General features: G+C 41.5%; 2 protein-coding genes across 2 annotated transcripts; one reads left to right on the plus strand and one right to left on the minus strand.

Annotated features, from left to right (window-relative positions):
* Window positions 1–3,789: 3,789 nt before the first annotated feature.
* On the minus strand, window positions 3,790–8,123 carry LOC145418731 (uncharacterized). Its single transcript, XM_080287067.1, has 4 exons — window positions 8,053–8,123; window positions 6,186–6,387; window positions 5,714–5,801; window positions 3,790–5,058 (listed from the first exon to the last, which is right to left on the minus strand). The coding sequence occupies exons 2-4, from the start codon at window positions 6,371–6,373 to the stop codon at window positions 3,937–3,939; spliced, it is 1,398 nt and encodes a 465-aa protein (XP_080143193.1). The 5' UTR covers window positions 6,374–6,387; window positions 8,053–8,123; the 3' UTR covers window positions 3,790–3,936.
* Window positions 8,124–12,659: 4,536 nt separating this feature from the next.
* Window positions 12,660–12,926, plus strand: LOC145418020 (uncharacterized). The gene has a single exon (XM_080286558.1). The coding sequence runs from the start codon at window positions 12,660–12,662 to the stop codon at window positions 12,924–12,926; it is 267 nt and encodes an 88-aa protein (XP_080142684.1).
* The last annotated feature ends 3,662 nt before the right edge of the window (window positions 12,927–16,588 follow it).

A 16,588-nucleotide genomic window follows, 5' to 3' on the forward strand; every position in this document is an offset into this window, starting at 1 on the left:
AACAAGAATAAGATTAACAATATCATACCAACGGGGTTCATGGAAACTCCCTCCTAACTCCCCAAACTACGTAAAATCACTGGGCGGTTGCAAGAATAAAACGAAAAAAAAAAAAAAAAGGCGTCATCACACGGAAGTTAATGAAGATTGTCTGAAGCTCCAAATATATTTAGTCATCTATAAACAGCAACAATAACTGAAATAGACATTACACGAGATGGGAAAAATCACAAAACGGTAGCAAGATAAAAAAAAAAAAAAAGGTCATAAGAACTAATTATAATCATCAGACGATAGCAGAAATACAATCAGAAATAGAAAATGCGTCACACAAGCTCAAAAAAAAAAAATCTGGAAAAAAAAGAAAAAAAGGAGGAAAAGACGTCACACAATCTAAAAATAAACAGGGGTAACAAAATCACAATAATCTGGCTATCATAAAAGTAAAATAAAATTAAATCGTTCTAAAGGGGGTAATCAAGGAGGTGTGAGGGTGCTATAATAAGACAAGGTTAGCATGTCAAGCCCCTCGCCAGTTAAATAAAGTTCCGGCCGACAAATCTGACTGACTGGCTGGCTGCTATTACGTGCACAGATAGCTTATGGTCTGAATATTTGTATTTTTGTATATTTTTGTATCTGTGACTGAATGAGGAGAACTAACATAACAGTGTAAGCCTGTACAGAGAGATTAAAAGATGTAAATTCACGCAATAAAAAAGATATGAAGGAATGAGTGTTTTTATTTTTTTTTTAAGTACAGCCTGTGTGTGTGTGTGTGTGTGTGTGTGTGTGTGTATTATCAAGAACTGTCTCGGCTAAACTTCTCATCGCAAACTATGAATTTTGTACACATGTCTGGGTGACATAAAATTGAGTGGTTATGGAGTGATTACGCCTCTGTCATCGGTGTTTGAAGTGACAAAAAATGTTACGTGTACTTTCCGAGATTTCACTGTGACCATGATGTGTTGAAGAGTTCCCGGTACACTGTATGGACAGATATGGTGATTTATAGCTTGGTAAGTTTTGTTGACTGTCTAATTCGTTTTGTTATCCTTGTTTTTCTCTGTTTACTATTTCATCTGTCTACGCTGACGGATTTTCTTTCAGTGAGGACCTTTCTTTGTCAGAGTGTCTCCAATATGCAATAAAGGAAACTCTATTTGTGTCACATAGAAAAGAGTGCCTTTCTTTTGGAAACAGAGGCCTCCATTTGTTCCAAAATATCTTTTATATTAAAGTGAAGACCAACATTTGTTTAGAAAGGAGCTGCTGTCTCTCACCACGTGATACGAGAAACAGCAGCTGATCCATTTGAGGCAATGTACCTGTTAAACGAAATGGGGGAATGCATTGATGTCACAAAGTATTTCGTATGTGAAATGGGTGCCATAGGGCACTCCATTTATCACAGAGAGCTTAATAATCATAATAAGGAGCCTTCATTCGATTCATTCGAATGCACCTTTTAGCTTTCAAAGAAGGAGCGTCTAACTAACCCCTTACCCAGTCGGCCGCGCACTCTTTCCCATTGGTTACGCCCTAACTCCTGTTGACCACCGGCTTTGGACACAGAGGGAGTACTGGGAGGGTTGGGCGAGTGTCTGCTTTGGAAAGGACGCCAATATGGTCCTGCGATGTGTGACCATTGTGAACTGAAATCCATCAAAATATTTCAGTAAATTTACAGCACCTGACTAGTGAAAATAAGAGTGTAGGAAGACGCTGAGAATGAGAGATGGTGGAGGATTTGGGAATGAGGACCACAGATGCTATGGTTTGCGCGTTCCATGATCACTCTGGACAATAAAGAAAGCAAGAGCAGGGACGAGAGCAGATCCCCGTTGGAAGACATTTATAACCTGAACTAATAGAATAGCAAACGACACAGGCAACCCCAGCTCAACAGATAGCAAGGACGAGCAGGGGTATTCAACTTGGGAGGAAGCTTTCAAACTGGGAGTCTTATATATATATCCTTCACTAAAATCTTCTCTATTATGAGTTTTTTGTATGAACTGCGTAAAATCATCTACAGACAGCGAAGATAAAACAGAAAACTACGTCCTTGTTTGAAGGAGTTAAGAGCAGAAAAGTGAGTATGTACGAGAAGATGGACAAAGTGGGTCCGCGACAATAGACAAAGTGAGTACGAGATAACAGACAAAGTGAGTACGAGATAACAGACAAAGAGTACGAGATAACAGACAAAGTGAATACGAGAAGATGGACAGCCAATGCAGCACCGTATATACTCTGACGGGTGCAGTTCAGATGTAGGAATCTCGAACTGAAACCCTCAAAACGCCATTTTTCTAACAATACCAGCATAAGAGAAAATACTATAGAAAGGATGGGGAAAAAGAATCACGACACATTCCTATTACTGCATTTTCATTCAGCTCATGAAGGACGTCTAGGAGCGAGGTAATTTAGATTTTCAATGAGATCTACGGGCTAAAACTGTTATAGTAGATTCATCTAAACTTGGCCCTGATTTTCGTCTTTTTGCAGCTAATTTCAGGTAGCTCAGTGGCCGAAAAAGACAGTGCTATGGCTCTAACTTACATCCTTGCCATAGCGCTTCTTCCTGACTACTGTAGCATCATATTCAATTGTTAATCTCGATACAACTCACTATTCAAAACAGAGAGACAGTAGTTTTAGGTAAAGTTAGAGAAAAAGGTATATAGTACAATCATCTATCCCGTGTATGTCAGTTCACCATTTTCCACGAGCTCTACCACAGACCGTAATTTATTTGAATGAGAAGGGAGCAAGAACGGAGAATCTGCATCTTCTGCAAAGTCTCAGTGCAAGTAATATGCAAGGAATATCTGTAAGCTAGATAACATGGCTAAGAAACCACATAAAAACTGCTGGATCATATATTTTATTGGAGGTATGACTGAGAAACAAAATACAGATACTGAAGTCTAACTTGGTATATTAATGGCATCAGAAGACAATTACACTCATATTTATTATTGTGCTATAAGAGTGTAACACCATCCTTTAACATTTTCCCCCAACTGAGTACACGTCATTTAGGGTTAGTAATTAGTAACAATGTAATTTATAAGAGGGTCCGTCCATAACAAAGCCAGGATACGGAAACATCTGTCGCTAATAAACAATCTTCATCCCAGTACTATTCTCAGTATTAACCTCTTTCGTACAATAACAGCCATTTTACTTTATTCTCGACAGAAAATGCTTGACACAACTACGAGGATGCCTCTTGTAATGACAGAGTTAATCAAAGCTATGAAAAAAAAAATATTGTTCGAAAATCTCTCGAGCTGAATAAGTAAATCAGGTAGTGGCAAAAACAGAACATAAAGACGTCATTAAAAGAATTAGAAACAGAGTGGGTAGGATCCACATACAGGAAACGGAAATTCAAAGAAGCAAAGAACTATCAGGAGAGTTCCCAGACAATTTGGACCACGCCTCCAATTGGTAAGTCATAATAAAAAGACTATACACGGCTAATTATTTATACGATAGCACCTTAATTCCTTGCAAACAATGACTTTTTGTTATCTCCAATTACGCTTTGTTTCAGGGTAACCTCTATGTGGTGATGAGGTAATGACACCTCCGAAATTTTAGTTTGAAAAGGTTCTCCTATGCTGAATGAAATCAAGAATACATACAAAAAAACGTTGCCTTACTGAAAGGCGTAATAAAAATAAAAAAAACAAAAGCATTCATCTGCGATTTACCAACTGAAGTACACTAAGCTATTATACTGTAGATCACAGATAGCATTAATGCTGCTGCTGTTGCTGTTGTTAACCCGGGTCCACTTGATCTGGCAGACTCGAGACCGCAGGTCAACTAATGAAGCTGGAGGCATAGGCCAGACTGAACATATAACGGTCCTGTAGATAAGGATGTAGATGCACACGATGGTATTACACTAAAGAATTATATATCACAGACATCAGACACAGTGCTCTTCATAAGTGCCAGGAGTTTCTGAACATTTTCCTTGCTAATGAAGCGGGAAGAGTAGGCCAGGCTAATCTTGAAGCGGCTCCTGTAAGTCAGGATGAAGAAGCACATGATGGTGGCATTGGCGCGGAGTGCCGAGAACCTGTCGATGTCTTGCACCTGCACACATTCACCTTTTCCAGGCACCAGGCGAGTCACGTCACCCAAGTTGGAGATAGCATAGTAGTACTCGGGAAGGTCACCAGAGCTTCTGAAGTAATCCTTAAAAATGTCTGACTTGGACTTCTCGATCAGCCTTAGCGCCACCGACTGCAAAGGTGCTCTATCTCGCAGCTCACCGTGGAACTCCTCGTGAAACCTCTTGACCACAGACCAGAATGTGGCTGAAATGTCTTTCGAGACTATGAAAGGGTACTTGAACGAAAATAATGGTAAATGAGCACCCAAAACCTGTGAAGTGTCCCCATCGTAGTAGCGTCGTAAGCTGAGATCATGACTGCACGAAAAATTGTACTGGTCTAGTCCCCGTCCAGTCTCTTCCATCAGACTCACCAGGGCGGCATTGATGACACCCGTAATACCACTGTGGAGCGTTACTCCTTCACTTTTACATTTTGCTTGGAATGCTTGGGTTGTTTTCTCATCCAGTTCAATCTTAGCAGACAAGGACCGCGCGTTGTCTTGTTCGGGGAGAGGGAAAACGTCAAACAGATGAGGGCGGGTTACAGTGGCATTCAGCAGCTGTTCCCGGCGCCTTCTTAGTAAGTCAGGGTCCTTCTGCAACTTTTCCCTCTCCTGCTGGCACAATTGTTCAGCCATCTGACCATCTACGTGTTGCCCAAGCTGCACCTCGTCGTCCACAGTTCGGCCAGCGACCAAATCATCCAGGATGGTGTGCAGGAGGTGGCAGATTCTGACGTTGGTGATGCCATCAGCGACAGAGTGGTGGATGCCCAAAAGGAGTATGTATTGGTGGCCCGACCCCTGGCCTGTCCCCGGTATCACCCTCACACAAAACAGAGGACCCTCGGCAATGTTGAAAGTGTGGTCTATCAGCTTTTCGTGTTCCTCCTCAAACACTCCATTATCCAACACCTGCACAACAGATAATATCGCGGTCATATATATCGCAGTCATGTATATATATATATATATATATATATATGTGTGTGTGTGTGTGTGTTTACATACTGTACATCAGCAAAACTGGTCATTCAGGTCGCATATTGCCCCAAAATTCTCTCTTTCTCTCTCTCTCTCTCTCCCAAGGTGTTTACATGTCATATTTGAGCACAAACTAATATCTAGTTTGGGTGACTAGAGTAGGATGGCTCTGACCCCTCACCGTGCATACATAAGCGCGCTGTTTAGAGATGTAATCTGCATCATGTGTCTTTCTGGGCACAAAGGAATGTACAGTACAGCATATCACTTCGATTAGCTCCCAGTGCTCACCAGTAGGCTAAGATAAATACACTGATAGCATTATAATGCAATTATTTTTGTGGTACATTACCAATCTCTTTCACTGAGTCAACACATCTAGGGGAAGTGGTGTTTACCACCTGGTCCTAAAGACCTATGGACACATGCTGAGTACCTCTAATATTCACCTTTAAGAAGTCATCCTTCCATTCTGATTTAAGCATCATTTTAGTATTATGGACAAATACATCACCAGGATGTGAATTACAATAAGCTACAATTGCAATAATAGTTTTTTCACTACTGGCAATAACAGAAAGTATACCTTAAGGTCCAAAATGCACTGACGCATCTTCTTGAACCAGAGCTGCCCCTCCTTCTGGCCCATACATACTCGCAACACCGGCACCTTTCTGAGTGTAACAACAACAGGGAATCAGGAGCTACTGTATAATACTTCTAGACAGATATATCGAAAAACAGACAGAGATAGACAAGTGGACAGACAGAAAGATAGGCAGACAGATAGATATACAGATACATATAGAAGAGACAGACATATTAATACATGGACAGAGGGAGTATGGATAGACATAGATACAGATATAGTTATAAGTATACAGTAAATATAGACAGATACACATATAGACTGCAAAATATAAAAATTTAAGCATCAATCCTAGCCATGCTGATTAAGAAAAAAAAAAAAGTAGCAGCATTATCCACAACTACTTTTAACAAATATACACAGCTGCAAAAACGCACTCAGTTAGGTTCTAAATGTCAGACACACCAACCTGTATAGATGGGTGAGTGCGTCGGTGAGCAGGTCTTGGTGGAGTGGCCTGCAGGAGGTGAGGTAGAGGATGTAGTGTGTCTGGGAGCAGTTAAGCTGGTGCCCCACTTCGAAGTACTCCTCCTTGTCCGACAGCGGCCGTATCCACACGTCCTCCTCATCACTGGTCTTGCTTACAGCCTCTTGCATTTCGCCCGGTGCACCTTCAGGACAATAACCTTTTCATTATATTCCTCCTACAACCAGTAAAGGGGTTATATACACTCAGAGACAAAATTTTCACCTACTGTCTCATAGCATCTACATCTCACTTATATCGGCCACTTCCTCTCTGATGCATCATACCGAAGACAGATGGGCAGAGAAGTAAACAGGCTTTCACAGCTGACAAATAATTAGCCAGCAGAACAAAGACAGTGAGAAGCAGCAGTGAAATATTATGCAAACTTTTGTCTCTGACAGTACAGTGTATGGATTTTCCACAAACACCCTCATTACGATTACCATTATTATTATCATTATTAATCCTGCGAAGCAAGATGGTATCATTTTCGGCAACGCATCCTATACTGTTGCTGAGTGTGTGTGTGTGTGTGTGTGTGTGTGTGTGTGTGTGTGTGTGTGTGTGCTTTAACTCCTCCAAGGCTATTTGATGGATTTGAATAAAGCTTCCCATGTGAGTTCCTCGGGTTCCTGGAATAGGTCTTCCACTATGTACAATTTTCCAAGCATTTTTTCTTTGGGGGGGGGAAGGGGGCGGGGGAGGAGTCACTTCCCCCAGCTAAATAAAAATTTCTCAAAAATAATCAAAGAAAGGCACATATGGCACTGATATCGGAATATGTTGTACAACAGACTCTTATCCGTCATACGATTGCGGAGCGTGACTCCCCCCCCCCATGATTCTTGGCGGGTCAATCCCCAACCCCAAAATTAAAATGATCAGAAATAAGGGATAACGAGCACAAGGATTTCTACGAAACTTCTCAGGTCTGCTCGTCTCGGTATGGGAGAAATGGAGTTCCCCCGAGCTAAGCCCTGTATTGGACTATATAGCCCCGCTAGGGTTACAGGAGGGAGCTACCCCTCCCGGCACGGCAGCCCGGGCGAGGCTCGAACTTGCAATCCCCCGATCCCAAGTCCAGCGCGCTACCACTGTGCTACCGCGCCCCCCCTGCTCGTCTCGGTATTTGATAACGTCCTCCACTACATAAACTTTCCACCATTATTTTAGTAAGGTCAGCCCCTCCAAAAATGATAAAGAGTATAACAGAGGAGAAGAACAGATATGACTTTGATATCTTAGTACATGTTGTACATTGGACTCTCATCCGTAATGCGATGATTGGGGGTGTGGCCCTCCCAGTGATTACTGAAGGTGTCAGCGCTCCTTCCAGAAATAAAAACGATCATAAATAGGGGAAAGTGAACACATGAATTTACACGAAATCAGCATACGTATCGCACGGTTGCGTATGCAGTTCCATGTTTTCTCTGAAACCACAGAAACTGTAGATCTACCTTATTGTATGTATACAGTACCTAATGTACAGTATAGCTCTTATTAGCTGAAGGAGCTGTGTGGGAACGACCCATAATCTTCGTCTGTTGTACATATTGAGACAACAATATAATCATGGTAATGCAATCCTGGATATGGGCAATCTGGGCAGCATGTGACAAAATTTTTCGTGTTGGCCATGAAAATGAACTGCTACGTTTTCTTTCGTTCTCATTTGTGAAGGTCAGGCTCAACTCCGCCAATACTGCAACTAACAACAACAAGCTTGAGAAGATTTAACATATCGACAGTCGCTTTTCTGACATTTAGCCCTTTTACATCCTTCTTTGTGATGTTAAGCTCTTACCTGTTCGACTGTGTGCGTAATCACGAATGAGGTTAGAAGCTCCACCGGGCACTGAAGAAGGCAACTGGAGCAGTAAATACTCTTCCTTGACGGACGCGTCCCCATTGACCAGTCACGTTAATGCAGTCAGCTGATGCCACAAGCAGTGCGGGAATTCTGAAGAAAGGGTATTCGCATATCAAATTCGTATATCTAATGTTTAAAAATAACATTTAACATATCTTCAATGTTTTTCTTGAGGCTTATTTTAATGTCAAAACAAACTGACAAAATGGAATGTTTGTGCAGTTACCAGTTAGTTTTTTTTTCGTTTACGAGCGTGTTGAGCATATATTATACTTGACGTATCAAGCACCAAAACAACGGAGTTATCATTATCTTCATCATTATCATAGTTAATACTATTTTATCATTATTATTATTATATTATTTTGACCTGTAATATTTACTGTTGTAAAAGGTATACAAAGCACTTATACAACAAAAGAAAGTGGTGTCTTCCCACAAACCTTCCGACTTCCACCAAGATAGGTATATGCAGTTTGTAGTTATAAAATCGTGGGTGTAGCCACACGTCCTTTGGTAAATGTTAGCTATAGTACATATTATAAAAAGTAGAGGAACTTGTATATTACATACAGGAGTGAGAAGCTTAGTATCGGGGTAGTATAGAAATGTATAACAGCATGAGCCCCAGCGTGATATATATATATATATATATATATATATATATATATATATATATATATATATATATATATATATATATTCGACCACACACCTTAACCCATTTGAGCTCAATATAGGACGGAACTGGGAATTTTCAAAAGTTAATAAGGTAGGGAACCCCCGGGTAGGGACCTATGAGCTTCGCGACTATGTGCCGATAGGCGGAGGGCGGTAAGGTTAGTACCTTGCCAGCACAATCCCTCGCCCAGGATCTCTGGAAGCCAATGGGTTAATCCCAGCAGCAATGGCCACATACATAATTATTGCCTTCGTGAAATCCGCTATCAGGTTGCTCTTCCTCCAGCTCACACCACCCGCATTCATATACCTCACAAAATTACATCACTTCCCATCCCACATCAAAGATAATCCATTCACAGCAGCTTTATATCCTTCAACATCTACCCTTCTCTCCTCCTTTCGGTTTCTCCTCTCCCCTCCCTACATCTCACAACTTCACTCTCCCCTCTTCCTCCCCTCCTACCTACACGATTCTGATCCAATTTAGGTTATTAGCACGACTATTTTCACATTAACACACACACACACACACACACACACACACACACACACACACACACACACACACAGGAGACCTAAATGAAAAAACAGCCAAGAAGGGTGCATAATAGTCTCTGCAACGAGAGGGGCCGTCTCCGATGCTCTGACGGTGCATGCTGATAAAGAATAGTCACCCTTCAGAAGGACAATTTGCTATAGGGGCCATATTATTGGACAAGGTGACCATCATTATTATCATCATCATCATCATCATCATCACCCTGCGTTATACCACTGCAAGTCAACCGGGTCCCTCACTACGATGCAGCTTATATAAACGAGTTTACTTGTTTGCTTCTTTGTTTACTTAATTGCTTGTTTTATATGACTTAATGAATATCACTTCATTACTTATATACTCTCACTTGTTTTGGCTACTTATCAAATTTTGCTAACGGTAGATCATTAACCCTTTCAATTGAATGACGTGTTTTTTCTACATTTATTCTTTTACAATGTTATGCAGGTCAGTGAGAACTTCGAGAGAGAGAGAGAGAGAGAGAGAGAGAGAGGGGGGGAAATCACTCAAGGTTACATCTAATCCCTCCATTTAGAAGTTGAATTAAATCGTCTGAAGGTAATTAGAACAAAATATAAATTACGCCATTGGACTGAAGGGATTAGTACATCGTTATAGCTCACGTAAAAAAATGGGAAAAATGGGATGGGGCAAGTTTAAGACAGGCTGAAGTGAATGGAGCATAGAATTTTGACACAATTTCCCGAGTGTAAAGGAACTACTGAGTGTACCGCCCTTCTCTCTCTCTCTCTCTCTCACACACACATAAACAGGCAACAGGCAACATTAACTCGCGATTTCACCCTCATTATTTCGCTTACCATAGCGAGGCCGTCATGGTCCACGCACCCCGAGTGACAACAGCAGAAAGGGGAGACGATGGGTACTCAGGCAGGATATGCCAAAGCGGGGGTTGGAGAGAGTTTGGTGTGAGGGGCGGTAGAAAGAGAGACAGACAAAGGGGCGGCAGAAACAGAGACAAATAAACGTTCAGGCTGTTGGACAGGCATTTAAACTGGCAGACAGACAAACAAACAAACACTGATGAAAAGATACACAAACAGACAGACAATTATATACAGACAGACATTATAAGCAATAACCCTGTTTATTCATGACTGTGATGATTCAGTAAGAATTGCTTCTACTGGATATCAACCATAGAGAAAATAAAAACTGTCATTATCATCATCATCATCACCATCATCATCATCATTATTATTAGCTAAACTTAACTTTATAAATACGATTATGTTTATTCTGTTTATTTCTAGCCACCGCCTGGCAATTTATATCTGCTTAGGCTAAAATTACCGCAGTGAAAAAGTATTGAACAATCTCATTTATTCCCCTCAGTACGATGGAGTACCTTTTATTACTTCTACCGCCAGACGATTTCATTCAGCTTGGGAAAGAGCCCCCGTGGTGAGTAAAAGAGAGCTGCTAACCCCGCTAACAACGGCATCAACAAGTCAAACAGTGATAGTGAGAAAGTAAGAAATTATAATAGTACACTCGTATCTATACCATTAGAAATAATATAAATTTATTCTCAAAACCTGAATAGCATAACTTTATCTTCAGATACACGGTTCCATTATTTATCCTCAAAATAAAACAGCATACCTTCAGCCTGAAGAAAAGTAGATTTTCTCAACAATACAGTATCATAATTTCATACACAAAATTTCACAGATAAAATCGCTAAATTTATCCTGAAATGCAAAGAGATAGTATAATTGATATTTCAGCAGATTTTTTAAACTGTGTAACTTCTTCATTACTGTCCCATTTCATATTACACATTTATATGGCATTAAAAGTCTGGACTATCAACATACTGCAGTTCACATATACAGCATACACAAGAATATCAAGAGATTATCAACACTTCATGTGCAGAAATATGCTTTAAGAAACAAAAAATACTACACAGACTCTTAAACCCACGTGTATACAGCTTTCGATCACATCCATCACTAACCTCTTTCCTAGCCATAGTCCTAACTACCTTGTCCAACCCACCGCTGGTTACTCTCAGTTCCAGAGGTCGCCAGGCGGGTAGGAGTCAGCCAACAGACCGTAGGCGAAATTTCACCCCCGCTAGTGTGTGTGTGTGTGTGTGTGTGTGTGTGTGTTAGGGCCAGATCCTCCTCAGCAGCCCAGTCTCATCCCGGTGTGTTAGTGAGGAAGTGGAGTTGGCGGTGAAAGACGCAGTGGTGTTGGTGTGGTGTAGCGGTGTGTGTGGCGTGGTGCGGCGGTGTTCTTGGACTCTAGTTACAACGGTGAGTCTACGAACCCTGTTACTTAGGAGATGCACTGCTTGTTTCATTTTCATGCCTGCTTGTAAAGGACGCGGTGTAGCAGTGTAGTGTAATGTGAAGAGGTGGCCAGGCTCTTTAGCAACTTATAACGGTGAGTGTATTAATAATCTTTTTTTCTAAATAACTGACACGCCAAGGCCAGCCCCGGTATCAGACAGTCATCTTGTTAAACTCAAGATAAAATTAAAGCGTGACCGACTTCCCTACCTTACTACTGCATGCGCTCTTTACAATGGTCTGCAGGCTCACCTCGATTAAGGTTTACAGTTGCCCCAGTGCTCCATAAATGAGTCAGACACTGGAGATTTGCTTACACCTCTTCCCACTCTGTCTCAAGTATACGACGAATACACCAACGATCGATAACTATTTTTACATTCATATGGCAGGGAGATAATGAATACTTGATAAGGAACAGGATAGTCAGAATGACCTTGAGTACGTATCTTCTAATGCTTTACTTGAACCCGTTTCAACGTCTACTTATTTATATGTGTATATTATGTATCTATCTATATACCTATCTATCTATCTACCTGTTTATCTATCCGTCTATCTATCTATATTGCTTGAGACACATGCATTTCAAGTACCTGCAACACAGCCACTGCAGGCGTATCTCAAAATCAGAAGGGGTGAAGTATAGAACCAGCTGAGCGACAATAGAGGCAATCAGAAAATACTTAACCATGTACTGTATGCTAGACAATATTATACAGTAACGATAGAGGCAGCCATCTTGGTATTATTTAATGACAGACGTAGTGTACTCCCTCAGCAACGATGACACTAATTATAATCTATTACGGGCCGAAACTCGTGTAACACTGATGGTGGACACAAAACTATGTGGGCATAATTCCTTTCTGTGAATATTACACGGTATTATAAGCCTACTTATCATTATCTTTTTATTTTTATGTATTATACTATTTATTTGTGGACCCATTTCTCTTCCCAAGACTCACGCAATAATGGACATGCTCAACTCAGCCAACTCCGTCATCCTCTCCTACAAGAACCGCATGGACAACTTCAGCAACGGATTGGACGACCTAGCGGACTCTGTAGGACTGGGACCCTTCCTGGCTCTCATGGCGGGGGTCCTGGTACTAGGGGCTGGACTGGGCGGACTCTCCGTCACCGGGATTGCCAGGATGGACGAGTACTTTGGATGGCCCCTGTGGTCCAGTATCTTTGCGGACTCGGGCGGACCGGCATATGTGCTGCGGAAGAGGTGATGGTATCGTTTTCTTTTCCCCTTTTCTTTTTCTCTTTTTTTTTCTTCTTTTCTCGTTTTTCTCCTCCTTCTTCTTTTCTCTTTTTTCCCTTATTGTTCATGTAGGAAAAGGAACTAAGCACACAAACCTGCAAAACGGGTCTCTCGGAAAACAAACAAAGTCTGAGGAGTGATTGGGTCTAGTGCTCCAATCCTACTCAGGGTCGGGCGAGGCTGGTCACCCTTGCCTTAAATATCGAAACCGAGTAACCTATCCCTGAGCCCCTACACTCTTAATGGGACAAAGAAAAAAAGTGATATATAAAAGCCGTGTTCCATTCTACACTTCAGCCTGCAGTCTACCGGGTTCAAGTGTTATCAGAGCTTATACGACACTCTTATCACCAGTACATCGCGTATCACAACCCACTGTTATCGTCACCTTGAGATAAGCAACAGTCACGCAGTACAAAACGCTTAAATTACTGTTATCATCATCGTTATTATTTTCGGCATCGTCATTTCATCATCATTAGTATCGTTATTGTCATTTCATCATCGTCGCCATCTACATAATCATCATAACATTCATCATCATCATCATCATCATCATGTTATTTTACACAATTTTAAATGGGGATGGGTATAGACAGAAACAGGAGACGGAATACACAAAAGCAGGAAACCTAACAAAAGGCTCAGTAAAATAGGCCATAAATCCATTCACTAAAATACACAAGCCTTCAAAACTCACAGCATCTCTAATCTGATGTGTACTCAGAACTCCAAAATAGTAGGCAATTATTACACTCCAAACACAGCTCATGATATTCACATTTCCTCGGTATTATCCCCTACACTGTGACTTTAAGCACCAAAATGGGTGAAATGGATGTGGCTGTCCCCGGAAATAAAACTCACAAACATTTAGACACACAAGTATGAACAGCTTTTTAATCACTATAAAACACACACACACACACACACACACACACACACACACACACACACACACACACACACACACCTCCTGCCTGAGTCTGTGTGGAGGTGGCAGGTAAAATACAGTAATCCGCCACACCACCCCGTCTCCCTGGCCGACTGACTGTATAAACACTGCCAGGTAACAGGGTCAGGGAAGGTGTCAGGGGAGGGAAGGAGGGAGTTGGGTAGGTGAGAGGAACAGTACGCGGCATCCTCTATAGCTATATGGCATCAGTAAATTATAATCGTTCACTTTAACTTGGCTGAAATTTTTCTTCCCGTAACTAGGTGTGACAATAAGACAATAATACCGCTCTACATCCTTTCCACAGCACTTCTCCGTGACTAGTACCATATTCTAGCGTTATTTTCTTTTTCTAGCTTAGCATTCAGGTTGGAAAGATGACAACCGTACGTCTAGTCAAAGCGAACTGAGGGTAGTCTGTGCATATGAAGTCAGTGTCTGAATTACGACAAAAGGAGATGCAATGGACAAAAAGAGGCATTACCATCAATATCATTAGCAGTTATCACCATGCACAGTCATCATCATCACCATCATTACATACGGGGATCTGGTGAGCGAAGTGACAGTAACATGGCACTGTACAGCCTCCATCACGCTTTACCCTAGGAAAGTAGGTAATGCCATCACCCCTAGGACGAGGGCGGAGATTCAGAGCTGGGCTGTTAATTAAACTGTTGGGTTGCAGGTAAGTTATCACCATGAGTCGCAGAAAAGTTATCACCGTTAGAGTCGCAGAAAAGTTATCACTGTATTATGTGTGTGTATAACTGTCAAAAGCTACAATACCTGACCCAAACAACGCACTCTTCTTTAATATGTTCTTAGTCCATTTAATGATGAATATACAAGAGCTAAAAGCTGGAAGACCTGACCAAAGCCTGTTTACCGCACTCTATTATATTCATGATCCGTTTACTCATGGTTTGCATACATTACATCGGGTTAAAATCTATATACCGGGGTCTGAAAATAAGCAATGCATTCGTTTTAACAGAAGCATGATAAAAATGAAGGAACTGGTATTACGAGACTGATAAAGTGGTTAACTGATTTCGTATTACACACAACACACGTACATACAAACACACATACACACACATACATACACCTAACTTTGCAAACATTATCAACTACACAGTTACACACAACCGCATAGCTTACATATACTTTCACACTCACATGAACAGGTCAATGTGCTTTCCATCTGGCTCATTTTTCCAGACCGCCACAGACTTGGCGTAACATAACGGGTCCACCGCGAGTTACCCCTTTAGTACCACGACGTCTTTTGTGTTTAATTATACCGAACATCCAAGAGGTTTACTGAAGCTTCGGAAAGCCCACCTTACTGTCGCGACAATCTCAGGTAGACACAATCCCAGTTTACCACTTCTGCCCGATGGTGTTTTTATTTATATTCTCTGCTACCGGCCGTTGATGTCATTCGGCTTAAATCACCCTCACATACAGTTCTTTCAGCCCGAGGATATTTTTTATTTACGCTATCTCCAGATTATTTATTCAGCTTAAAGGGAGTCTGTTCTAACTCCATCACTAAAAGAGGCTCTTCAGAAGTTTGAATAAAGTAGTCTGATGGCAACCTTGCTAAGACGGTTTAAAAATGGCATCTCAGTGAAGTGATAAATGGGGTCAGATATCCACGCTACACCTATTATCAAGACAATTCCATACCAGGATCCAACAGAGCAAGAAATAACAGTGGACTCGCCTCATTCCACTCTGCAGTCACGGTACAGTTAGCAAAATATTCAGTAAACAGATCTCACAGTACGGCCACTTTCTCCCCCACGTAATTGCCTTTTAAAGTAGAGCAGGGTATTCTAAGTCTGCTTCATCATGTTGTTGTTGATACTGTTGTGGAACATGGCTCGTCCGGACGTGAATCAAGGGCACTGTAGGAAATTGGCCACTTCAGACGGATGCTCCCAGAGACCTTTTGTTGAGGTTATGCTGAAGGAATATTTGTGTTGCGAGAGTGGGGTGCATGGGATGAGGTTAAAAGCTACTGAGAAATATTTAGGCACATACCAAACGATTTTTTTCTTACCCTGAGAGAAATACTGGAGGTGGGACGGTTAGGGAATAGTAAAGTAACTAGTTGGTCCCCCGTTATTACATCTGTTTGTCATCATCATAACATTTACACCCAGCACAACCACACCATATGCATACACGGTACACATTTATACCCACAGTTATATGCATACCCACCAATCTATGTATATCCACCACCATGTATACCCACCACACATGCATACCCACCCCATGCATACCCACCACACATGTATACCCACCCCATGCATAACCACTGCACATGTATACAAACAATCATGTAAACCTACCACCCCCGCCCCGCCGGTCTTAAAAAGTGGCTTCAGGTTCGTACTTTCTTGACCTCCGGGTGAATCTGCCCTGTGCCCTACATATTTCCAGTCTCATGCCCTCTCTCTCCTTCCTGTCCTCTTTCTTTCGCCACTCTTTTTTTCCCCCCTTTAGCTCTGGATCTCTCTTTCTTCGCTCTCTCTTTCTGTGTCTAATTTACTTACGTTTCTTCACTCTTTCTATCGTATTATTGTTATTTTACATCCATTATTATTTACATCATATCCTTCTGTCTCTGAATCTCAATTATCCAGCACATGTAGGTCGTT

Source organism: Coenobita brevimanus, chromosome 14 (genome assembly GCF_032717465.1).
Source record: "Coenobita brevimanus isolate Jiangsu-jjx chromosome 14, ASM3271746v2, whole genome shotgun sequence".
NCBI classification, from domain to species: domain Eukaryota; kingdom Metazoa; phylum Arthropoda; class Malacostraca; order Decapoda; family Coenobitidae; genus Coenobita; species Coenobita brevimanus.